The sequence below is a fragment of the Drosophila navojoa genome, chromosome 2 (genome assembly GCF_054131105.1).
Source record: "Drosophila navojoa isolate 15081-1374.11 chromosome 2, UAZ_NAV_1.0, whole genome shotgun sequence".
Lineage (NCBI taxonomy): Eukaryota > Metazoa > Arthropoda > Insecta > Diptera > Drosophilidae > Drosophila > Drosophila navojoa.
In genome coordinates, this window is record NC_142890.1 from 20817521 (window position 1) to 20843250 (window position 25730).

Consider the following 25730-nt stretch of genomic DNA (forward strand, 5'->3'; position numbering starts at 1 on the left):
AATAAATGCAACTATTCGGATATTTAATATTTGTCAGTTAAAAATCAGCAATCCACCTGTTTATATAAATGGAATATTTTGTTTTCGCTGGCGTCTGATTCGCACCCAACTTACTTTTGAGCTTTACATGTAGTTTATATTTGATAATCTTTTTTTTTCATAAATAGATGTTTAATACAGATACTACTATGGTTTTTGTATATACATACATACGTGCAACTGATGATTCATTGATTCATTGAAAACAAAATACTGAACTAATTAGCGCTTATACATTTTCAGGCATTTCAATTGGTGTCAAAATCAGTTTTAGTTGGCAGTTGACTGCACACGAAATTAAATAACAAATCCAATTTGATGACTACTGTCAATGCCAATGCCATTTCAGTTACAAGCGGAATAGTTTGAGGAAAAAGTTAAAGTTAGCTTTAACTGCAGACTTCTTTCTATTTGCTTTGTATAGGCAAATCAGCTGAAAAGAACATCATCAAGTTACAATAGAAAGTCGTTCTCGGAACCATTTCTGATTGACAAACTCGGCAAACAGTTGAAGTGATGAATTAGAGCAGTAATTGAATAAAACTGCAGCTGGCATTGCAGTGCGTTAGGCGGATGAGAACATGACAAGGACCTGGCTTAAGCGAACGAATGGATGTGCCATCAAACAGGGAGCTCCAATCAGTCAGACAACATGCTTAGTTCTTAATTTAAGTATCGTCTATGTGCTGGGCTCTGGAAAGCCGCAGGGAATCCAGAGTGCCATGTTGAGTGCTTCAAATGGAACTGGAGCATGTTGTCTGCTTGTATACAATTTTACTGAGCCCTTATCTGTTCGATGATGCGGGCTGCGGTCAACTAGGTGCTGGGCTAGGGGAATAGCCCCACTGTTGCTGTTGTTCTTACTTACTAGTTGCCTTGTCCACTGTTGGCAACACTGCGATGACGGGAGCCACCTGGAAAGCTTGACAACGAGCAGTTAACAAGCTGCTGATGAGCAGTTCATGTGGGTAACGGGCACCCGGTTGCATGAGTATCTCTGTGTGTGTGGCTATGTGTGGGTGTATGTGTGGGTTTGGCTGTTTGTCGCACGCTAATAAAATTGCTTGCCATGCCGGATACAGTCAGTTGTTTGTCAGCATACAAAAGTGCTACAGGGCCGACATGTATGCACTCTGATGCTCGTCCGTTTCAGCTTGCTGCCAATAACTCAGCCAAAATTGAGTTGCGGGCCTGCCAAAATGTTGCCTAGATATTGTTAATTTCCAGCTACAGCTGGTAAAATCTCTGCCAACGATTATGGCCACATTATTAAAGCCTTGTCAGCAGCAGCCGCAGCAGTAGCAGGACAGCAACAGCGATGGTGGTAAAAACGCCACGTGGCTCAAATTGTGGCATAAAACGGCAGCAAAGACACCTGCCTGGCTGCTCTGCATATTAATAAGTGGGGCGTTCGACGCGGCTGCCATAATAAATATTACTCAGTGCTCGCCCACACCGAGCGAGCGGATCAACCAAGCGCGGCTCGGCGAGACTTCTTTTTTTTTCAAATTTCGCTTAGGCGATTGGGCACATTGCGTATACGTCACGTACTTGTGAATGCCTTTAAAATCATGCAAAACACATTCAATTTTAAGTAATTGAAGTGTCGAGGTTTCGGGCTTAGTCAACTAACTTTAGCATTAGTATGACAGCCAATACATTAGGGAACTGTACTTTGCAACAATAGTCTGAATCGGAAATAATTTCATTCAGTAAATGATAAATTAGTAAAAATTCAATTTAACTTAATGTATACCTCTATTAAAGTAATGTACTGCTATTAAACTTCGTGGCTTATTTACTTTGCTAACATTCTTTAATATATGGGCAACATAATTCAAGATATAGAATTAAAGTGTTCAAATAGACGTAAACCTGACTGCCAGCAGCCAATTTGAATTAACATTAGATAAATCTGTATTTGCAAAAATACTTTAAGGGCGATCAAGATGAGCGTCGACTCAACACCTATTTTATGGCCCCGTCTGCTGCCAGGCGACGTCGTGTCTAGCTGTCTGTCTCTCTGATGGACTCCTTTTGTTACTTTGACTGTCTCTCTTTTTGCGCTATGTATGTGTGCTCGTCTATGTTTGTCTGTTTGACTGCAATGTCGCATTGCTGCATTTGCGTCGTCTTTCGCTTTTTAATTTTATTTGAAAAACCTTGACGACACCAAATGCTGATGCCATGGATCTGGTATCCTAACGACTGCAGTCAGGCAGTTGCCAAATTTACTTCAATTTTTTATTTGCCGCCATGGCACGTAGAACGTGCTAAATTTTCCGCACGCATTCCTCGATGGTCTGGTGAGGGAGTCTGCACTCCATATCCAGTGCGACACTGGCATTGCCAGAGGCAGTGGCAGTGGCAGTGGCAGTGGCATTGTTGCCCCTGGCCGTCTGGCATTTTGCCAAAAAACTGTCAAAGCAACACGAGACATGGTCCTGTCCCCCATCCCCATGCCCGTGCCGACCCCATGTTCAAGTCAGCCTGGCGACTGTGGGGACATGTGTGAAAGCCAAAAGCGAAGAGTAACACTCGGACTGGCAATGAAAATTCTATACAAATGAAAATGCAGTTCACACGAATGGACTTTTTGTTTAGGCCTGTAAAATGTCGAGTCGAGTGTGGGGGGGAATTGGTTGGGAATTGGCTGGCCGTCGAGTGATAAAAGAGTGCACAAACGCCAGAGATTGAATTAGTTTGTCGTTTTCTGTGTGGCATATGAAGTGAAGTGCTTGGATTTATATACATATATACCTACATATATGTACATATGTATATAGTCGTTATGGGCTGTACAAAAGTATCATACTTCAGTCGGTTCAGTCGAGCGCTGTCAAATGCATATTGGTGCTGGGCATAAATCTTTTGTTCAATAATAAAAACGAACGCCAATTTCATATGGGTTTTTATTGGCACAATACCTACGTTTTCCAAGCCTTTGACGGTGTACTGAAATCCTTCGATCAGATTGAGTTTAAATCTGATTGCGTGTATGTATTTGCTTTATTCTATTAAATCTGAATTTAAATTTAAATCTTTTGTGTATGATTAAAAGCATAAATGTATTCAAAGCTAATTAAGCAACAATTAAGTCGATTATAACATTTCATTGACAAGCCAGTATCAATACAGTTAAACCTAGTGTAAGAGAGAGTGTTTGATAACAATAGCTTGTTCTGTTTGCTGCGAAATCAGCCGTAGTTTAATGCTCTTTGTTTATAGTCGGCCATGGGGCAATAATCGCAGCAGCCATGTCCAGACGAACCTGCTATTGCCATAGCAAATAAATTCCTAATAAATTGAACAGATCAAAAATTAATTTCGGCAGATGCACTGATACCGCTGACTACAAAGGCTAGAATTGCCGTAAAATGAAATTTCAATGCGCTGCAGTCAGGCAGTAATTATTTAAAACATCTCTTCTTCCGCACAAAGAACAACGCACTGACAGAAACATGTTTGTGCAAACCGGCACAGGCAGAGGGGAGGGAGTGTGTGTATGTCGTGTACGTGTGTATGGGGCGTATGTGTAATTTGTTAATTTCGCATTCATGCAATTAGTTCAGTGGGGTAGGCCAATGATATCATGATATTCCTAAACCAACAACCGGTTCGTGTATAATGCCGAATAATTATTTGCATTCGATTCAACTGTTTTTGAATGTAATAGTGGGTGGCTATTGAGCCCCACAATGAAAGCTACTAAAGAGTATGGAATTATTTCTATATTTATATATATAACGTGTTGGTCAGAATCATGGAATGAGTATGATTGCTGAGGGCTTATAATAAATATTCAAAATGCACAATATCACACACAGAATTGTGTTTGCCCAGACACGAAAAAGTGAATGACGTTGACGTTGATGTCTTGTCTCTTTCGGAGCCGTTGCACAAAAAGCCTGATACAGTCCGAGTGGGTTATATAAATTCATTGAGTTGCATAAATTCAGCAACGATTTTTCAGAGTGCCAGCAGCAACGTAACGTGTGCTGGACTGGACTATGCCTGAGTGATGTCCTCTTCAAATTGTATTTATGAATTTTATGTATTACACACACGAGACTCGAGTGCTCGAGCTTGGAAATGCAATTTTCACTTTATGGTTTATTGGACCAACAAATTGCGAAAAATTGAGCCAAGCCCAATAATAATCAAAAAAATGCCCTATTTGATAAACTGTAAAATTCTTGGTAATGCAACAATAAACTCAAATTCTGGAAATTTCGTTATGGATTTTCTAGTGTTTGCCTGCCAGGATATTATTTTCGGCTTATATTTACCTTGAAATGCTTGCCTATGATATAATTTATTTCCACTTGTAATTTGATTAATTCAATTAAGAATACTTGTTATATTTATTTATTTGCTTAAGCTAAGAGAAGAGCGAGAACAAAGCAAAGTGCTCGAGCGGACTTTACTCATCAATTTCTGCGCTGCTAAGAGTGCCAATTAAAATCGAATTTGCGATTAGGCGATGGGCCAAAGAACTGGGTCTGTAAACTAGCGTTAGGACTAATTGGGGCTTATACAGTAATGGCAAAGCCAAGCTTGGCTGCTGGATGGTGAGTGGTGAATGAACTGGCTCCAGGCAACGAACGACAGCCATTAATTTACCAGCTAACAGGGCAACAGTTAGGCACCACAGAGGGACCCAGCCAGGTGGAGCGACAGCTGGTTACACAGATAGAAATCTTCGCCTTCACCTTTGCCTCCACAGATTCCAGAGGCGTACAAAAAATGTTTAATTACAGACTAAAGCGCTGAGTAGACAGACGGCAACAACTCGCATATTGACCCAGCCAAGCGGAACGTGTCGAGTACGGTTAACTAACTGAAATAGCAATGAACCTGCTCGCCAGCCGTGCCTCGAACCCTTTGACGCAGCCAAAGCCGAATAAAGGACAGGTGGATGGATGTAAAGATAGCAAACGCCATTAGCATTCCGTTCTATATGTGTCGAATACTCATGGCTTTGACATACGTGGGTCACATGTGGGTGCTGACGCGCTCTCTATCGGCGGACCAACGGGACGGAGTTGTTGGAGCTGTCCGCCCATATGAACGTTGTCGTTGGTCGACCTCGGCTGTTGACTTCTCCACTTTGACGAAATTAAATCTGAAATGCTAATAAGATGAGCACGGCTTGTGCTTTGAGCTTGAATAGTCCAATTGAATTTGCTCTGCTGTCTGTGGCTCATTTATTTTCTTTTTCTGAATACCCTGCACATTTATAAACTGAGGTATCTGTTGTGGAGCCAAATCCTGTCGAAATGTACATTTGCCCTGTATGACTCTAGATGTGACTGTTTCTTTTAAATGATAATTTATATATAAGATGTGCTAAGATTGTGTGTGGCCTCTTAATTAATCTCACCTTGACTTTGCAAGTTTGTGTGTCAAGCTTAAGTTTATTTATGAAGTGCCACTGTCAAAATGCGAGTTCTTCACATTTTAACCTCTGTCTTATAAAATGAATGCGAAGACAGCGCCCTACCCTAAGCTCTTAAATTAAATTACTGAATCATCAAGTTTCACTTATTTTTATTTTTGCCGATCAGTGTAAGCATATCACAGCTCATCAATTCGCTGAGTGCATATGTACACCTTTAAATAAATTTTTCTCCTCTATTTAGCAGACAGCGGCATTCAGTAATTACGGTTTTTGGGGTTTGATCTTGGCAGCTAGCTTAGCTTACATTTATATCAACAGATATACATAGAGAGTACGATTCCGAGGTAGAAATTGAGTTTGTTATGACGGAAGTAGTTTCTCTTTTTTTTCTGCTTGATTAAAGTAGGGCAGTGGATGATCAGAAGGTTGGTGCGATGTGCATCATTAGGCCCGCATTTCGAAATAAGAGTGCTAACCTAATTATGCTTCAATAGGTAAATATAAATATATGTATAAGGTAAACTGAATTGTTATACATTAGTAAATAAGTTGTGTATCGTTGAACAGACTTAATATACAGTTAAAGATATGCAAATTAAAATACACCTAATTGACTCGGAAAAACTTCACTTGTGTATTTGAGATCCGATTAAGAGTTAAGTTATTATCACTTGACTGTATAACTCATGTCGAGGTTCTTTTCCAGCGGTAGCAGAACTACTGCTGTTGCAGCTTTAAAGTGAAACACTTTGGTAATTGCTAGCTTATATTCTTAGTCAGCGCGTCCGTTCAGACATCGCAGTCAAACTGTGAGCTGTGGTGGGTGGAAGCACGTTCCCGGGCTTGTAATGCGAATGGAGAGGGTTGAGTGGGGAGTGTAGACTGGTAGCCAAAGCCCGGCTAACAGTATCACGATTATGCACAAAAGCCCACTCTGCTAAGCTAAATGTGAAACATCGCGCAAATAAAACAAATGTAAAATGTGATGGCTCAAGGTATGTACGGTATATAAGAGCGCCAGGTTGACTGCTCTCCTCTGCTTTCTTCAATGTTCTCGCCTTCTCTTTCCCAATCGCATTTCGCATCTCGTTGGGAGAGATGACATCTGTCTGCGTGTCTGTGTCCTGAGGCCAGTGAAGGGACCAGGACCTAGCAAAAAAGGTTCCACTATGCAGCTTTGACATAATTAAACGCATTTCAAAGATGAAGATGTCGTTGGCATGGCCGGGCTGAGTGAGGAGGTGGTTGATCCCTGCTGTGTCACGACGGCTCTCTATATAGACATTCTTACTTATATATGTATGTAGATAGTCGTATATAAGGTGATTAAGGTGTGGTAACGTTGCTTACGATGTGCGTCTACGTCGGCCATTCGCAGATGCTGATGCTGATTATGTAGACCAATGATGAAGATGAACTGTGGCTGGCTTATCAATATTACGTATACGCAGGGGGCTGCAGCTTAAAAAGATTTTTGCGGCACTTCAGGCATTTCTGTCATTTCATTTCAGTTATTTAGCTAAGCCTCAATTTAGTTGATGGTATTTTCAAATGTCAGCCACTGTTGTTGTTGTTGTTGTTGTTGTTGCTACTATTATTATTTGAAGGCTTTGTGCGGTCATTTTTCTTTCGTAAGGTAGATGCAAACGTATTTGTTTGTCTTACTGGGATGCGGTCAAGAACTCTATGGCTGCTGTTGTTGTTAAGCATAAATTATGTGGACATTTAGCTGGGTCAGAGCGTTTCAGATGCTGATTATGTGTCGCCTGGTGCTAGACAACGGCACATTATGTATACGAGGCGTGCACACACATATGATTTTTCTGCTTCGGCTACGGTGTTGTTGTTGTTATTGTGCCTGTTACAGTTGTTAGTGTCTGCCAACATGACCAGAGAAATGAAATCGAGGCGTTGATATATTTCTAGTTGTTGGCGTAGTTTGTAACCGCCTACGGGCCACGTTGATAACTCTGATGACGTTGATGAAAAACTTTTGATTGATGTGGTGACAAAAACTTTATGCTGTCATTAGGCACAGGCAAAACAGTGCGAAACGGGAGAGAAAAAGGGGCGAGAAGGTCAGCGGGGGCCTGCAAAGGGTTTGTTTGGCACATGCACATATAAATATGTAGGTCGGCTTATTTACCGCCAGCCACATGGTGGCAAAGGTCTCAAGTTGCTGGCGTAACAAATGACAGTCGGCAAAGTTGTTTACGCCACTTGAGCGACTAAAACTTTTGTTTATTAATTAATTGAAGGTTCGTGCTTGAGCTGAGGGCGTTAACTTTTATGTACTATATACTAGAGTGTTGTGAACATCAAAATAAAAGTATTAATACATGTGCTGATAATACATTCTAATGCTCAAATATCTTATTGGCCATTCTCTTCTTAAACTTCATCTCGATTGCTAAAAACAATTTAAAGCTGCTTAAACTATTAGGGGCAATAAGTTCCTTCATATCCTATGCATTACACTCATAATAATAAATTTGCCAACTTGGTACATAATGAAATAATTAATTAAATGTAATACCTATTTGACTAACTCGGTTAGCAATATTAACACATTGGCTTCGGTGCAGCACCTGGCAACCTGGCAACCCTGCATGCGGCACACTGCTTCGAGTAGAAACTGTTTTTTGGCTTGTTCTTTTTCTGCAGCAAGTGCTTTTTACCTGTGGCATAGTCGCACGGCCATTGTCGTCGATGTTGCTGTTGTTGTTATTGTTATGAAGCTCTCTCGGCATGGCCATTTATTACAGCGTGCTGCAAGCAACACAACAATGCCACACAGTTTTCTTGTTTCCCTCTGCCTTTGCTTTTGCCTTTCCCGTTGCCGTTGTTGCTATCGTTGCTGCTGCTGCTGTTGCTGCTGCTGCTTCTGTTGTTGCTGTTGCTCTTGCCTTTTCTCACTCTAGTCACACTGTGCACTTTTCAAACTTTTCTCGTTATTTTTGCACATTCGTTTGCTTTTTATGGGCACTGCTACACTAATTACCTTGTTTTTCGGAGAATTAACTTTTCGATTACTGTTGCAGCAACAAGAACAGCGAACAGCAACATCTAAATACATGCCGAGCACTCACAGCAACTCACAAGTGCAGTTTGGAAAAAGTTTGCAACTATCGATGTGAAATAGCAGTCAAGAAACCGAAAAAAAAAAAAACGTAGCAAAAAAATCAACACGAATACACTCCAGTACCAAATGTGTGTTGCCTTTTGCTGGCTTTGCTTAAATGAACTTTCAACAAGCTTTTGAAAATTATGAAAATATGCTAAGAGCGACACATCAGGCGCATTGCATTGCACTAGGCGGTTTGCTTCCATACCCGGGCGAGCAAAGTGGAAAAAGTTTCAGCTAGCTGCATAAAAAAAAGTTGCAAAAATTGGCTATCAGAAAAGGGCCTCTAGCATGACCTGCTTTAGTTGTGGCTGACTTATCGAAGGTGCTGTAATTGGCTGCCCAGTTGAGTTTTCTCTGGCTTCCAGAGAAAAGTGTGCCAGTTCCTGCGCTCGTGTTGACATTGTGTAAAGTGCTCTGATTAATTTACATTTTCTTACAATTTCAAAGGCTAAACATTCTCACAGTTTTCATACTTGTTGGTCATGTTTGGCATGTGGTCCTTGCTAGTTAGTAAGTTACATTTTCACAATGCCTCAAGCTGTTTAAATTAATTTAAAATTGAAAACGATTGAAAAAATGCTTTAAATTGAAACATTAAACGGATGACTTTAATATTTGCTAAAGTAATTTAAATAACCATATAATCTTCCGCATTATGGTATTGGCGAGTATTTATTAATTTGCAACTGTACATATAGCGGTGCGCATTAATTGTTGTTGAATTATTCTTCACAATTCTTTATGTTTTGGCTTGCAGCGCAGAACATATAAAAAATCGGTTGAAAGGGATTTCCCTTTTTTCGTAGTTGTATAGCAAATATGTATATAGAGCACAGAGCTGGACAGCTTACAGAATTTTTTTAGGTTAATTATTTAACAATAAGGCTATTATAAAAATAATGCATATACATATATAAGCTATTTTAATTAAGTTACAAAATATTACAAGATTCAATTTCCTTTAAGGTTGTTAATTAAAACTGCATTCGTATTGTTTTATGAAACTGATCTCTAATCTATTTTATTTTTGTTGCTTTCAGAAACTATATTGAATTATCAACATGATGCGCTTCGAAGGTATGTAAATAAATATACAAGTAATTGTCAAAGTTCTGTGAAATTCTAATTTCATTCATGTCTTGCCCATTAAAGTGAGATCTTCAGTTTATGTACTTGAGTAGCCAGTACAAGGCTGGTTTTTGCATTATTGTTCAAGTCTCAATAGTTTTTCTTCAGTCAATTACATTGCAGTTTTGAGTTCAGCTAACTAAGCTGGCCATTAACTCAGCCGTTAGTGCAAACGTTTCTGCAGCTTGCAAATGTAATTACAATTCATTTTTCTCCAAGTAGCATCCATTATCTCGGGCTGTCCATAACAGTTTGTTGCACAGTCGTCGCTAATCTTGGCCGACAAGTTGGCCTTCTCGCCCCCGTTGGCATTTGCGTCTCCTGCTCCGTGGCTCTGGCTCTGGGTCTGGCACGGTCTCTGGCTCTGACTGTTTAAATGTCAGTTAAAATCCCATAAATTCTCCTTAAATGACTTCTGTCTGCCGCAATTTTGTTGCCACGTCTAAGAAAGTCCAAGGAAAGGCAAAGAATTACAGCAAAGCTGAATCTAGAGCTGTAACTGAAGCCGAAGCTGAAGCTGAAGCAGAGGCTGAATTAACTATTAGGGGGAAATCACCAAATCCTTTGTCGTAAATAAAATTTCATTTTTCTTCTTGCCGGAAGATAAGAATATTTCCCGTTGTCCCGTTGCCAAAAGTCACAGCCGCTTGCAACATCGACTTACTTGCTGTTGCCACTTTCAAGCTGCGAGTGCAACGGTAGCCGTTGCGAGCATTGTGTCCGGTGTATAAACAGGACATGCCAGCGGGCACTGGACAATGCCAAAGCAAACGGTTGCCAACTCCAACGAAAGCTGGCAAATGACGCCAGTTTGCAAGTTCTGCAATTGGTTCAATAAACTCATTAAATGCGCCCAAGTTTTTGCCATATATTTTGGTGCCGCACGAACTTTTGCGGGCTCGCCCAAAAATGGCGGTCATTCGGTCGCCTTGGCTCGTTTTCAACTTGTCGCATTATCCTTTTTATTGTTGCCGGCGTTGCAGCACATTATCCACGGACATTTGTTTCTTCTTTCAATTCCTTTCGCCAAGTTTTTTCGTAACTTTCAATAAAGTTCGCAATGTTTACGCCAGAGAAAGGCTAAACAAGGCCAAATTAATGAAAAGTTGAAACACTACTTTTATAAATGATATTGAATATTCCATTTACAATGCTTAAGCAAATTGAATGAATACAAACTCGAGCAGTTAAATTACATTTACATTATTAAGTGGCCAACAAAGGGTTAAGAAGATTTCAGATTTGCTTTAACGAAAATGTATTGATGGTGCTTGTATTTAAACCACAGAAAAGTTATTCCTGTAAATTGATTTTGGTTATCCACAATTCCACTCTGTTGTTTACTCATATAACTTGCAAACACGCACACAGATTTTTATAGTTTGTTTGCCATTCATAAACATTTTACTCATGGCGCGTGTTCTTCATAGCTTATCGAGTAAATAAATATAAATAAATAAAATGAGTTAGCTTAGTATTAAAAAAGAAACAGTATATATTTTTGGTTATGAGTGTGCGGTTTAAAAAATATTTATTAAACTCGAAGTTTTGCAATATCTGTTATATGAATTTTTTCTGACTAAAAAATAAATAAATATAGTTTAATAAAATAAAATTTCCTTGGTTGATCTAAAGTAGTTATTCACTAAGAACTAGAATATCTACCTTCCCATTGCATGGCAAATATAACATTTCGTATATGCATAACTTGGAAAGGATTCGAAATCCAATTATTTTTATATTTTATAATATTTTGTTTGTTAATTTCCAAAGATTTCGGTATGCAAAATATAAAGAAACATGTTTTTCAATTCATTTTGTACACATACAGAAAGCGTGTAGAGTGTCCGTCTCTTGCTTATTTCACATCTATTTTGGCATTTAAATATTTGGTCATAAAAGTCATTTAACTTATTTGCCGCTGTTGAGCCTTGTCGTTGTCCTTTTGCCAAGCTGGGACAAACAATAAATTTTGTGAAAATTTGGCCACATTTTAATTTGTGGTTCAGCGGCGAAACCCGAGGCAACAGCAGCAGCAGGAGCACCACCACCAGAACCACACCCAGAACGAGAAGCCACCATCAACCAGCCTTAACACCTAGGCTCTGGCATGGGACTAACCACAAAATTCATCGTTGCTGGTAACCCAGAAGGCAAACCGAGGAGAAACCGCCGCGTTGCATTCCTCAAATTGCAGAACGCGAACTGAGAGCGGGAGCTTTGAGGGCTGAATACGAAAAATGAGTGTCTCTGGCTGTGGTTTCACACAAATAAGCGTATGTGTGTATCTGGGCCTGAGCTTTGTGGCCTCGCAAAAACGTGCAGCAAAATTGTCAATTTATTTTTTATGCCTTCTTGAAATTTACTGCGATTTTCGTTTTCCAGAAAATAAAAAATAGAAATAAAAATAAACCAACAACATAAGCAGGCAGAGGCTGCAGTTTGCGCTGCTGCTTTCGAGGATGCCAATTTGTCAGCTGGCACTTTTTGGTGGCATTGCAAAAATTCTTTATGAAAACTTTGTTTACGACAATCAACTCATGCCTGCCTCAAGCTGCCCGCCTGCTGCCTGCCTGTTGGCCCTGTAGCCTTGTATTGAGTTGACAATATTTTTAATAGAATCTCTCCACGCCCGAAAAACTTTGCTTTTCGCAAATTTGCAGCCACTGCTGCATTGTCCCAGCCGTAGTGCCACTCCCAGACACAGACCCAGGCTCAGACCCAATCTCAGTCCCCATTCTGGGCCACATTATAGAAGGAAGCGCAGCGAATGCCATCAGGAGGGAAGGCAGCTCTTCTGTTTGTGTTTCAATTTGTATGCCTTTTATGGAATTATGCACTTTTGTCAGCTTGCTGCAGTTTTCGCACAATTCGCTGCATAACTTTCGAAAAAAAAAGAAAAAAGCGGAATGCAATTGAGTTTAACTTGAGGGACAAACACAATAAAAAAAGGTTGCCAACATTTGTTTGCATCTCCTATCAGCGCAGCTTGTAGAAAGTTATAATATTAACTTTTAATGCAACGGTATCGAACTATACATAAACAGCGAGTACAAGTTAAGCAAAGTGTAACAAAGATTAGCCTTTACAAAATGCTAACATTTTGTCATAAACAAAATCGAGAGTGTTAAACAAAGCGACGGGGTACTAGAACTGGGGAAGAAATCTATAAAAAATAAATTCTGCAGTAGTATAGGTTGACAAGAGTTTATTTAGCCTGATTAACGGCGGGTTAATCACTGAGTGATGGGCGGGAAGTCTCCAGGGTCATTTTAATCAAGTGGATCGAGTTGGAAAGTAACGTATTGTAAATTTATTGAAATCATAAATTTAGTATGCTTCTTACCATAAATAACATATATTTTAGTTTCGATTCTACAATCCTTAGCTCAAACAGTTCATACGATCATACAGTGGCCTTAAATTTATTATCAAGAGAAATGTTAAACACCAGAATTGTTTATATTATTCATGTTAATTAACAAACTATTAAATATCTTCAGTACCCCATTTTATATTCTACTCTAGTTTAGTGTTACTTTTTAACATTTCTAGCTTTAAGCAATGTCACGAAAATAATCAATCAGCTTAGTTTAAATTTTGCATTCAAGAAGTTCCATTTTACTCCTCGTTTCATATGGCCAGATCCGGATGTTAATGTTAATTAAAAATTCTGTTTGCAATGGCAAACGACTGTCTAACTGTGTTGGTCTTACGATTGCCATTAAAAGTGTTAGCGGGCGATGGCGGCGAATTTCGCATTCGCTTACATTTTGCCATTAAGCGTCGAAGTCTGTAGCCCATCAATTTCTGCAAGTAAGCTAGCTGCTTTTTGCCAGGCATTATCCTGGCCGTCCTGTGCAATGCAATAAAAGTCGAATACGCGCACTTTGCAATTTCAATTTGCTTTCTGCTGGCTCTTGGCTGCTGGCTGCTGGCTGTTTCCTGCCGACTGTCGACTGCCTGCTGCTTGCTGCTTGCTGCTGCCTCTGCTCGTTATTTGTGTTTGCCGCTCATTAAAAGCTGTCAATTGTTTCTCTTTGGCATTTACAACCTGCTTAACTACATTAAGAGTGCATATTCTTATGGTTCCCCTATCTCATATATGGCGCCCGCCTCAAATCCTTTAAGAGCGCTCAGCCGTAAAAAGAAAATTCCCATCTTAGTGGCTTTAAATTAAACTTCTCCACTGCATTTCTGCGACTATAAAACTCATCCAGTTGTTTTTCTCTCCTCTTTCGCTTCTTTTGACAATTTGTAATCGCACTCCTTGCGGCAATTTTATAGCCCGTCCCGCAAGCAACTCCGGCCAGCTCTGCACCTATTGTGTGAAAATCCAGGCAGCCATAGAGTGTGGCATAAAGCACAGATGATATACGCTTCAAGGGTGATCAGTGCGTGCGCCTGGGCTTAGTTTGTTATGGCTCAGCCTGAAAATCGGGAATGGCCGTTTTGTGGCTTGGCTGCATCGTCTGCCTTGGGGCACCTCTGAATGGGATTGTGCTCGGGAGTGAACGGCGATAGATGACAATGAATGGAGTATTGCTAGAGCCGGGTATGTTTTATGCAAACTAAAGTAGCTAATTTCGGCTCCAAATAACAAAATATAAGCTTTAATAAAAGTTTCTATGGCAGAAGGATGCACTGAACCATATGGCATTTACGAAGCATTTAAATATTATCTCTTACTAAATTGCTCTATGCGTCCTTACTTCATAAGCTTTTGGCTTTTGTGCTCCTGGATTACACTCTATTATAGTACGAGACATACAGCTACTTTTCTGCTTTAGCTCTGACATTCTTTACCCCAGTCTCGCCGCTGTCAAGTTCAATGCTCTAAGCTCCTAAGCAGCTCTACAGCTTCCATCCAGCTACATATACACATCCACGCCCACACACACACACACACACACACACACAGAATTTCTCAAGCATCCATAAAAGACATTAAACTTTAAGTTTACTGTGTTAAAGTGCTAAAGGGAGAACTTGAGGTTAACCTAAAGTAATTTAAAACATGCCACTGCAGCCGATGCTGTGTCTCCTGGCAACAGTCGCATCCCTGCGACTCGATGCACTATTTGCTCTGCACTTTGTGGCCAAATATAAAAAATGCATCAGCAGCGACAACTGCAAGGACACCGAGCCACATGCTCGCTCATATGAGCAACTCAATAAATCAATATTTGAGTGCCTGGCGGGGCTAAGGCCCCGAATGCAATTGTCTATAAAACGGAGCTCAGGCAGTCAAGATGACAGCTTCAGCCTAAGGCGGATGCCTTTGTTGGACAGGCGTTTAAGAAAATGACAGATAAATTTGTTTTAAAGGACGCTTTAGGCGACGAGGGTTCTCTCTTTCAATACCCTGGCCGTACATGATGGCGATTGTATTCAACTGGAGACTCATATAGACCTAGAGTTGTTTTATATATATATTTGCTCTGTATATGTCGAATCAAATAATAAGTACACGGAATTTTAATATTTATTCAGGCGTTTTGACATTTCAATCTGATAATCATTCAAGTATTTAATATTTATCATTGACAGTACTTCATATTTGTAAAAATATATAACAAGGATTATTAAGAGTATTCGGTTAAATAAATCCACCATGAACCACACTTTTAATATCAGCAGATTTTAAACTCACTACAATTAATGCACAGCTTGGTAGTTAGGATCTTGTTGATTTTCGGACTCCAATCAAATAGATATTTTTAACGGCGCTGTTACATTGTTTTCTTTAATTTAATTTTATTTATCATATTTATCAATTTATAGTCGATGGTAAAATCATTTTATAGCATAACATGCCAGTCAAAATAAAAAAAAAATAAAAATAAGCCACGCATAGATCTGACTTTTTGCGGCGCAATCGACAGCAGGGAGCAGAACGACAGCGCCGGAACGCCTCTCGAAACATAAAAAAGAGAAGGAAAACAATCAGTGGGCTGGCAAAAAAAAAAATCAGGAAAAGGCCGAAACTCACGCTTCAGTCGACAATCCCACTATATGGAACGGGAGTGGCATGTGCTGCGAAAATAGAGTGGAGGGAGAAGATTTTTAGTGAGGACATTTCAATGATATTTCGCCCTTCATAAAATATTTCAATATTGTAACCGATTTTTTCTATATTAAGACGGCAGTGACGGCATGTGCCATTATTTATGTATTTTTTTTGGCTTGTTTAATGTCAACGTGCAACAATCAACAACAGAAATGTTTAAAGGTTTGCCAGAACCCATCGGCACCCATGCAACAATATTATGGGGTGCCGCCTACAATTGAATGTGTAAATTGAATCATACTGAACAAAAATGAAACGAAATTGCAAACAGCTGCAAGAGGCAAAAAAAGAAGTGATATTTAATGCTAATGCCACGCCTATTCGCAATATGCCACCTCTTTTGTGCGCCCACGAGTATGCAATACATTTTTCACCCACACATTCTCTTTCATTTGCATTAAATTTCAATTCGAATGTGTTTTTTTTTTATACATGATTACTTTTGTTGTGCTTGTTTGGAATGGCCTGTGCCATTGAACATATTTATATCTAAATCCCAGAATAAGCAGTTTAAATTCGCTGGCATTTGCCCCGCCGCGCTGTTCGCTCGCCCGTTACCCAATCCAATGGCATACGACCATATGTTGAATGCCACCAAATCCCTCGTAATTTGAATAGAATTTGCAAAGCAAATAAAATTAAAGCGTGTTTCACATGTGCGAGACTCGCGATTTGTTCAAATCCTCTTAATGGAAGCATTATATGCCCTTTAAAACTAAGGAGCCTTTACATTCTAGGAAAATTGTAAATATTACGCTTTGAGCTGAATGGCCGTTGTTTCTTATATTACTTATTTATTTTATTTTTTATTTTAATTATGTTTGATCGATATAAAATGTGTGTACATTTAATGATTTTTATTTTGCACCTACTTCAACAATTAGATTTATATCAACTTATATCCATTAATCAAGTGTATTTTGTCGGCGCTAATCGAAAGTTTCAATTAGTTGCATGTTTGTTTCTCTGTAATTGTTAATGCGCTTCCTTTAGGACATTGTTGCAACAAATATGCATAATGAAGCTATTCATTTGCTGTTTAATGTCGTTCGAAATATCCGTTGTATGGCAAATACTCACTTGTTATTATTATTATTTTTTTTTTTGATTTATGAAACATCTACATAACATTCAACATATGTAATTTCGTTATTCGATAAGTGGACGTCCAGTCCGGTTGCAAAATACGTGAATACGTTTCCGTCCGTGTATATATGTATATATTATGAGTGTGTATATGCATATATATACACATATATAAGGCTATAAGCAGCAAAGTACTTGTGTCATAAGTGCTTACCGAAATCACTTCCAGGCTGCTTCTCCTGCTGCTCCTGCCACATCCTTTCACTTCCGCTACGGCGCCTGGTGCCCTACCCTGCATCATTCACTGTGCACTTGGTGACTTTGTCGTCATCATCATCGTCTTTGACTCTCTCGCTTTCTCTTCCACTCCCTCTCCCATTCTTTTCGGTTTTCCGGTAGTTGTTGCTGTTGTTATTGTTTGTTAATATGTGCTATAGTTCCACTTGCTCTTCATGATGTTGTTCTTCTTCTTGTTCTTAAGCTTGTTGTTGCTGATTTTGTTGGCTATTTCGCTCACGTAATAACGATAATAGCCCTTATTTCTTTCATTTCTTTATATATATATATATGTATGTATTTATATCTTAACCAGTTCCGCACTTCTCTGTCTTGGCTCGCCTCAACTCTACGAAACTCTGAAATACACATAACAGAGTACTTGGTTTCGAGACGAGTCACAGTTTTTTTTGTCTTCTCGACTTGTTTTTGTGGCTGCCCTGATATAATTCCCCTACTGTCATAATATTGTTGTTATTTTCTATTATTCTTTATCGTTAATTTTTCTCTGTGACATCAAATGCGCTTAACTGATTTTCTGATAAGCAAAGCCCATAAGTTACAAGTCATAATTTTCGACAAAGTGGAATATTAGTCGGCATTTTAATATCATTATCATCGCTTATATGTATCACGGCATCAGTTTGAAACGTGTGCGATATCATGGTCTTCTTTTATTTTTTATAAAAATATATTTGCTTATTCAAGCTAAAAATTACGAAGCGATTTACGTGTTCTTTTGATTTAAATGAAGACAACACGAATCTTATGACTATGACCTGACTTAACAATTTGTTTGGCCTTTATGTATCAGCATTAACCCCACAATGAGTGAAATTGTGAGAATATGATTTCAGTACTGATAGAAATTCCTAATTTGGGTGTATAGTTCTTATAGCTCTGTTAATTTTTTAGTTATTATTTCAGATATTATATCTTATTTCAGTTTAATCAGGAGCCTCAACAGGTATTTAAAAGAACAAAATTGACACGACTCAACACTCAGCAGTAATTTTGAAAAATTTTAACTGCTCAAAAGCGGAAGATTATGTTTAGTACCTGAATGATTGATATACTTATAAAGGCTATCAATTACCATAAATATACAATATAATCATTGATTTTGTTGATATTTTATGAAAATATAACAAAAACTCAGAACAGTATATATGAAAGCGTGCTTAGAATGAATTAAAACCAATTAAGGCTTGGATTGCCATTAGTTTGATTAAACGAATTATCTTTCCAAGAGTACAAACAGGTGTTTTCTAGTGCCGATTATCTACAGTTCTCCTCGTTACATGTACATATTTGAAACTGTATCTAATGCTCCGGCTTGCAAACACATTGCTGAACTCATTTGCACCGCCATTTAAGTCGTATAATAGACCTAGTTAATCTTGAGCTTTTGCCATGTTATTTCAGTCATTTGTGTAATCATGTTTGGCACTCAATGTTCAATAAATCGACAGACGAACAGGCTGAAGACAACGTAGGCTCGATAATATTGTGGGGGAGTACTTAGACTGCGTACGGCTCTGGCAAACAAGTGCATGAAATATTGCTGTTAATACTCTTGATACAGGTGCAGTTGAAGTTCGTTGGTGTTTCTATGTGGAAGCGTGGTGGCGTGGGCATGGCCGCTGCCATCATCAGTCATGCGTACGCAAATATTTTAAGTGCTTCCTGGAACGTGCCGCCTGCCTGCCTGCCTTGCTGGCTGGCTGCTTGCCTGCTTGCTTCGCTGCTGATATGTCTGCCAGATACTGCTACTGAGATACAGATACAGCAATGTACAGCGAGCGCAATTCGAAAGGATATCGCAAGGCAATTCGATATTCGACGTCAGGTGCGTGCCGTAGGACCAAAATGATGGCATAGACACTCGATACTTGAAAACTCGATTCTTGCTCTTGCTCTAGCTTGCGTTTCCTGCACTTGCATTATTATATTATCAATATTGCTTCGCAGTTGCATTTGCAACTGCCAATCACTTGTGCTGAGAATAAGTATATACACATAGCTAGCAGCACTTTGTAAATATCGTGGATTATTTATATAATAAATTGAGTTAGTGTAATTGAACATATTGTGTGTGAAATTTGAATCTAAAAACTTTGAACTAGAAAGCAATTTCATTTCATTCAGTTGACCGAACGTCAATTAGACAATTGATTTAATCATGGCATTCAAACGTCACTTGCATCTATGTATATTGTGTCTCTTTCTGTATTTCGTTACACATTATTTCAATTCAAATTTGCCTAACTCATATACAAGCTTATGCGGTGTTAATTAGTATTGGCAACATGTATTTAGCCGAATATCGTGTTGCCTCTGCAGCCTGCAAACAGCTGATAATAGCACTGCAGCCCACAAGCTTTGTTCAATTCAAATATATATGCAACTAGACACATTTGTGCACGCACACACATGCAAACCTGCATGCACCCCTCGCCTGAGCCAGTGCATTAGGCCTAGGAGCCGTTCAACCCGGTGGCAACACCCAAGCGAGAGTGCTGGAGCGGCTAGAGCTAAACTGATGATTATTGTTATTGCTACCGCTGTTTTGTGTTGTGATGTTGCTGATATGACAGTGGCAGCAGCAGTGACTGCAACAGCGGCTGCGGCTCCGGCTGCGACGGCGGCTGTGACAATGTGATGATAAGTGCAGTCGGTATTTGTCTCTGTGCAAAACTTGAACAATGAATGCTGGGAAAGTCCTTGCGCCAGCTGAAAGGAAAAGTTGCTCCAACGGCAGCGCATAAAAACTTATGGTTTTCCTCTTCTTATTCTGTTTCATAGGCGTAAAGAAATGAAAAAAACAAAATTAAACGTTTAACTTTATATATTGCGGCGCATTAGAGTCTGCCATAAACAAACATTTAACACCAATGTGGTGCCTGTATTGCTGTAAAGCGGCGAAAAATATGAAATTAATTTTGGAAATGAGCCAATAAAATACAAGAATATTCTTGTTAGCTTTACTAGGAACTCGATCTTATGTATGAGCAAAATGAATTATCTTGTAGATTTGTCTCCCAGTTTAAGGCTATTTAATTACACTTGGATAATTCGCAACTTTTTATAGCAAATATTCCTCAAAATATAGCTTTCCAACAAGGATTGACTATTTATTGAAATGCCGTATTCAAACCAAAAATTCCGTAATGAGCGGCATTTCTAAAGGTTAAAGCCTTGAAATGTCTTTGTCAAAGTAAAGTCAGCCAATACATAACTGTGATTTATTTTGAACGCTTTGTAGGAGCTGCTGGATTGGTGCGGGCAAATCAGCTGCACAGCGGGTCACTATTCAGGGAGATGGCTACCATATTGTCAAGTACATGAAATATTTCAAAACATTTTCTGTATTTGACAAGCAGTCAAACTTAAGCGGCCACTCGTCAAGTGACAGGGGTCCCGGGAGCAAACAGTGCCCCAGAGGGTCCACAGTTACAAGACTCAGTCTCGGAGCCCCAATGGCAGTTACCATTCCATTAAGCTGTGCAATGTGAAGCAAAGAAACATGAAATAAAAAAGGAATGCGCAAGAAATTTCATTTCCTGGCACTCAACTGGCAACAGGACACCCTGGCCCAACCGTGGCCCAGCCCAGCTCAGCTCAGCCCTGCCCAGCCCAACCACCAGAAAAAAAAAAAAAAAACTCAAACCAGGCACAACTCGAGTCACTCATTTGGCTTTAACATAAAACCAATTTAAACTTCTGCTGCTTGAGGGAGATGCTTCTGGTGAACAATCGACACGCGGCTTCGCAGCTGAACGTTCCCCGATATGCAGACACTCAACAAACTACCCTACGGAAAATGATAGCAGAAAAAAACAAAAAAAGAGAGGCGAAAATCAACAATTTTAATTTCATTTTTGTGCAGTATTTTAAAGTTCGTTCTCAACTCACCTGAGTGGGTCTCGGGTGAAGATTTGTGGGTTGGCCCTGTTTCCGTGTCGGGGTGGCTCCGATTTAATACGCGTGGGAAAAGCAACAATGGTGCCGCGAGAGAAAACTTGATAAGACCTACGCTGGCGCTGCTTTTTGGCTTTTCCTTAAGCCTCGGGAAAGCAACTTTACCGATGCGGCACGTAGCACTCATAATTATGTGGATTTTGGAAATTAAGTGAGCCACTGGCAGACAAGTTTGAGTATGAAGCCACTGCGATAGCGATTAACGCTCGCACAGATTTATGCACAACTTGAGTAACAACAGGTGGGGGCAGGGGGCTCTCGGGTCCCGACCCGCCTCATTCTTAGCCTGTCACCAGGCTCCAGGCGCTAGGCTCTAGGCTCAATGCGCGATGCGCGATGCGCGGTGCAAGGTGCAATTTGAATTCCAAATTTGTTAAACTGTCACAAACGCTGTGAATGCGAAATGAGCACAAGGCTCACAACATGCGAAGCATAATTATATGAGGACGCTAAAAATAGGTAGAGAGCACCGCTCTGGCTGGGTGGCTGGCTGGTTGGCTGACTGGCTGGAGTTGGCTGCAGGTGGCGCAAGCCAAGGAAATTGCTTCAAACTGCCTTGCCGGAGCTAAACAAACAAGCGGCGTTGAATTACGATGCCGCACGCACGTGGTTGCCACAGCTTGCTGCTGCTGCTGTTGCTGTTGCTATTGTTGTTGTTGTTGTTGTCTTTGCTGCTGTTGATGCAGGTGGGCTGTCAGTGTCAGTGTATGTTTGTGTGCGTGTGTGTCTAAGTGGAGTGTGCTGCTGCCACCCACATGAGTAATAGTAATGTTGTTGCCTCCACTCAAGATGTGTGCCGGTGCCACCAGGCTTATGAATAAATTAAGAAAAGGCCGCTTTGCAAACCGGGCCAACGAGAGGCGCAGCGCGTAGATATGGCAGCAGTGCGAAAGCGTCTCGAAAATAAAACAGGCGACGTATATAAAAAAGGCAATTTAAATACGATTCATGAGCGGCATGAGACTGACTGCCCTGCCACATATCCTGCAAGTGCTGTCCATAATGACAACAGATGGAGTGTGGGTGACATTTTATTTTATAAGGCTGTGGATCTCGCTGGCAGAATCGAAATACTAGAAAACTGATCCAATTAATCGCTGAATTCGTCATATATTCTTTGAGAAATTGAAATAATTGTGTTTGATATACGGAGGCAATATACCCCTCAGTGGGAATTGATTGCATGCATTAGATATGGCCATAGGACGTTGCATGGAGGCAACAGCAGAGCGAAGATAAGGACGGCAACTGAAGATAATGCCGTTTAAATAGAATCTGGTGACGGCTGGATGCAGCCTCGGGGCAAACAAAGTGCAGGACATAAAGAAAATGTCAGCACTGGCACGCTGCTCAGAGCTATATGAATGGTGCCGGAGTGGAAGATGGGGACAGAGCGTAAAGCAGAGTTGGGGTTGTTTGGATGAGCAATCGGCGTAGAGCTGTAGCTCGCACAGGTGATTTACATAGCATATTTAAGTGGAGCACTTTGTGAACTCGCATACGACACGACACGATATCATCATCGTCGTCATCGCCATCGCTGTCGCCATCAACATTATCATGATCATGATCATCATCATCGTCATCATCGTGGTGCATAACAAATGTTGCACAAAATAAAAAACCAGAGACAACACAAAAAAAAACCTGCCAGACAGCAGAGCAGCTCAAAAGCAGAGTAAGGAAATAAGCTCGGCAAGGACGTTGTAAACATAAAGAACATATTTTGACTAAGATGTATTACAAACGACAGCATAAGGAGTTTGACATTTTTATTATGTTGCCGCCAGCGGCACACTGAGAGAGAGAGAGAGAGAGAGAGAGAGCGAGAGCGAAAGAGAGGAAGAGACTGTGTGTGGGATAGAGCAGGAGAAGTAGAAGCAAAAAGTTATTAGTGCATCCAGATTTCAGCTGCAATCTGCTTGCTGCATCAGCTTTGGGATTAGCCACTGCTTGCCTCCAAAAAGTGGGCAAGAAAAGCGCAAAATGGATTTGCAACTAGTCGCAACTGGCGGCAATTCTGAGGCTAAGAAGTTTTTGATGCGCACATAATTCAATTATTATTGCCCTTAGCCCCAAGAAAAGCGATTTGGCTAGCCCGGTGGCTGGCTGAGGTTGCTTGGCTGCCTGGCTGTCTGGCTGTCTGTGCTGGCAACAGAACAGAAGAAATACAATTTATTTTAAATAAATATGATTTATTACGTTTGGCATGCCTTGCTCCTTGCCGCCGTATGAAAGGCAATCTGCATGAAGGATTACGGAACATGAACGCCAAGTTTACATAGCACTCAACGACAACGACGACGATGCGCAATAGGAACATGAGATTGCCCGAGCTGCTGCCCCAGCTCTCACCTTTTATGGCAACCTTACCCTTGCATAAAGCAAATTTGACTTAAGGTAGATTTTGCGTTTTATGATGATGACTCAGAAGGAAGAAGAAAAGCCAGCCAAAATATATATATATATATATATATATATATGTATATAAAGGGTATAACATTGCCATCGAAGGCTTAAATCTCAGGGAATGTGTAAAGGTATAGGAAGGAAGAGGCTGAGGCAACGGCAAATATCCTTCAACAGGTTTGAGTATTGACAAACATGAAACGAAAAATTCACTCACACATACATACATACATGCCACATAAATTTTACTATATGATTGAAATTTGATGATTTTGATGGATGGGATCGAATATTTAGATTGAGCACATGAATTGTAAGTACATCAGAATGAGCTGTAACGTATTATCGATAACGTATTAAATTCTTAACTTTTTTGATGAAAATTCCAAAAGTACGTTTTAGCTTTGGAGTGTGTATATTTATTAGAATTCCGTTTAGGAAAGTCGTGAAACATAAGTCAAACAATTTCATTTGCATATTATGTCGTCAATTATCTTGAATCTTAGTTTTTTGTGAGAAACCATTGCAATCCAGCAATTAGTGCATCTTACTTGACAAACTGGACTGTGGACATTAAGAGTCTTGGGAACTGCAAGGATATCTGTGGCCAGATTACAATCGATAGACATGTATCTGCTCAGTATTTGGCTACATAATTCAAATAACCCTAAATTACACTTGTAATCAAGTGACCTGTCTCAAAACAAGAAACTATGCATGTCAGCACTAAATACCATTTAGCAGGACATAAATGTAAAGTCGGCAAAATTGCAAATGCAAGTGCAACTGCAACTGCAACAGCAACAGCAATAAGCCAAGTCATGAGAGTAAATATTGCATTCACAGCAGCAGCAACCAGTTGCATTAAAGCTTCCAGTTTCCTCTATGCGAAAATAAATAGCATTCCAACAAAATATTTATGGTTATCACAGAATTTACATTTCAAAGTGTAAAATGCTCTGTGAATGTAAGAATGACACTCTGGATTAGTATTGAAAATAAAAGTAAAACCTATTTAAATTTATAGATGTGTAAACATACTTGAAAATTATGCTTTATATGCATCATACTTACTTTAATTTCGCCTCAAAAATTGGAATTGAAATAGCAGTTTATGTATTTGTTTCATTGGAATGGTGTTAATACAGAGCTTGAAATGCCAAACAATCCGCAGCATTCGCAAAACCTTAAAATGTTCGGTTTATGGTCAATGGTAACGGGCAGGTAAATAGGTTATTTATGGACCACATAAGCCTGCGGACATTTGGCCCGAAGTCCGGCCCGGCCTCGTCCGGCCCGTGCAGTGTAGTCCGTGCTAATAAAACACAGAGAAAATGCGAGGCTTTACTGTAACATTTCCAGTGGAGTTTTTATGCAAAACTAATTGGCTGTCTGTCTGTTCGGGAGCGGGCCCTGCATCTGTACCACGCCGTAGCCCCCCTGTGGGCAAGCTCTGCTTCTGACCGGCAGATTACAGGCAGCAACAGAGCCATGGCTGCTGCTGCTGCTGTTGCTGCTGGAAGATACGTTTTAAAGCCTGGTCCTCATGCACAAAGCTCCGGTCGTGCGTGCCGGGGACATTAAAAACGTTGGCGCCTTTAAGCGGCCAACTACCGGCAGATGCCCAATGCCCGAGTGCCGAACTCCCGAACTCCCGGACTTCAGCTCCAGTTAAAGTGCACAATTTGGAACAATGTTGCTGGTTGCTGCTTGCTGTTTGCTGGCCTTTGTTGCTGCTGTTGCTGCTGTTGTTGTTGTTTTGTAGCTTGTCATCAGCATCGTTATATTGTTATGGCCATTGTTGTTGACGCCACTCGCTTATCCCCTTCGACACCCCTCCCTGCGCGCCCTACTATAGCATAGCACGCGCCTTCCTGTTGTGTGTTGTCAGCTAATTGAATTTTCAGCATGAAATTTAATTTATCTCTGTTGTTTGTTTGCGCAACAAATGGCCGAAAAAATGCAAATCCAAAAGTGGAAACAAGCTAACAGCATTCCTTTTCTCTCTTTCTCTTATTTTGTAATTTGGCAAATCTGTTGGCTTAGTTTGTTTATATGCTACATCCCGTGAATAAAAAAAACACACACATTTGTTTTCATTTTCAGTCGACAAAATGAAGTGGACGCTGACGCTGTTAATAATCTGTCTGGCATCGGACCTAGTCAGCTGTAAGTATTTTTTGTACAATTTTACCAAATCGACTTGGCTATAA

The 25730-nt window shown here is 40.1% G+C and overlaps 1 protein-coding gene across 1 annotated transcript in view; it reads left to right on the forward strand.

Moving 5' to 3' along the window:
- The window catches only part of Cad87A (cadherin 87A), a 53589-nt gene that overhangs the window by 19092 nt on the left and 8767 nt on the right, over window positions 1-25730 (forward strand). Inside the window, exons 2-3 of the mRNA XM_018112427.3 lie at window positions 9608-9644; window positions 25624-25686. Of these exons, the coding sequence (XP_017967916.1) occupies window positions 9629-9644; window positions 25624-25686 (79 nt within the window). The 5' untranslated portion in view covers window positions 9608-9628. The remainder of the gene's footprint in view (window positions 1-9607; window positions 9645-25623; window positions 25687-25730) is intronic.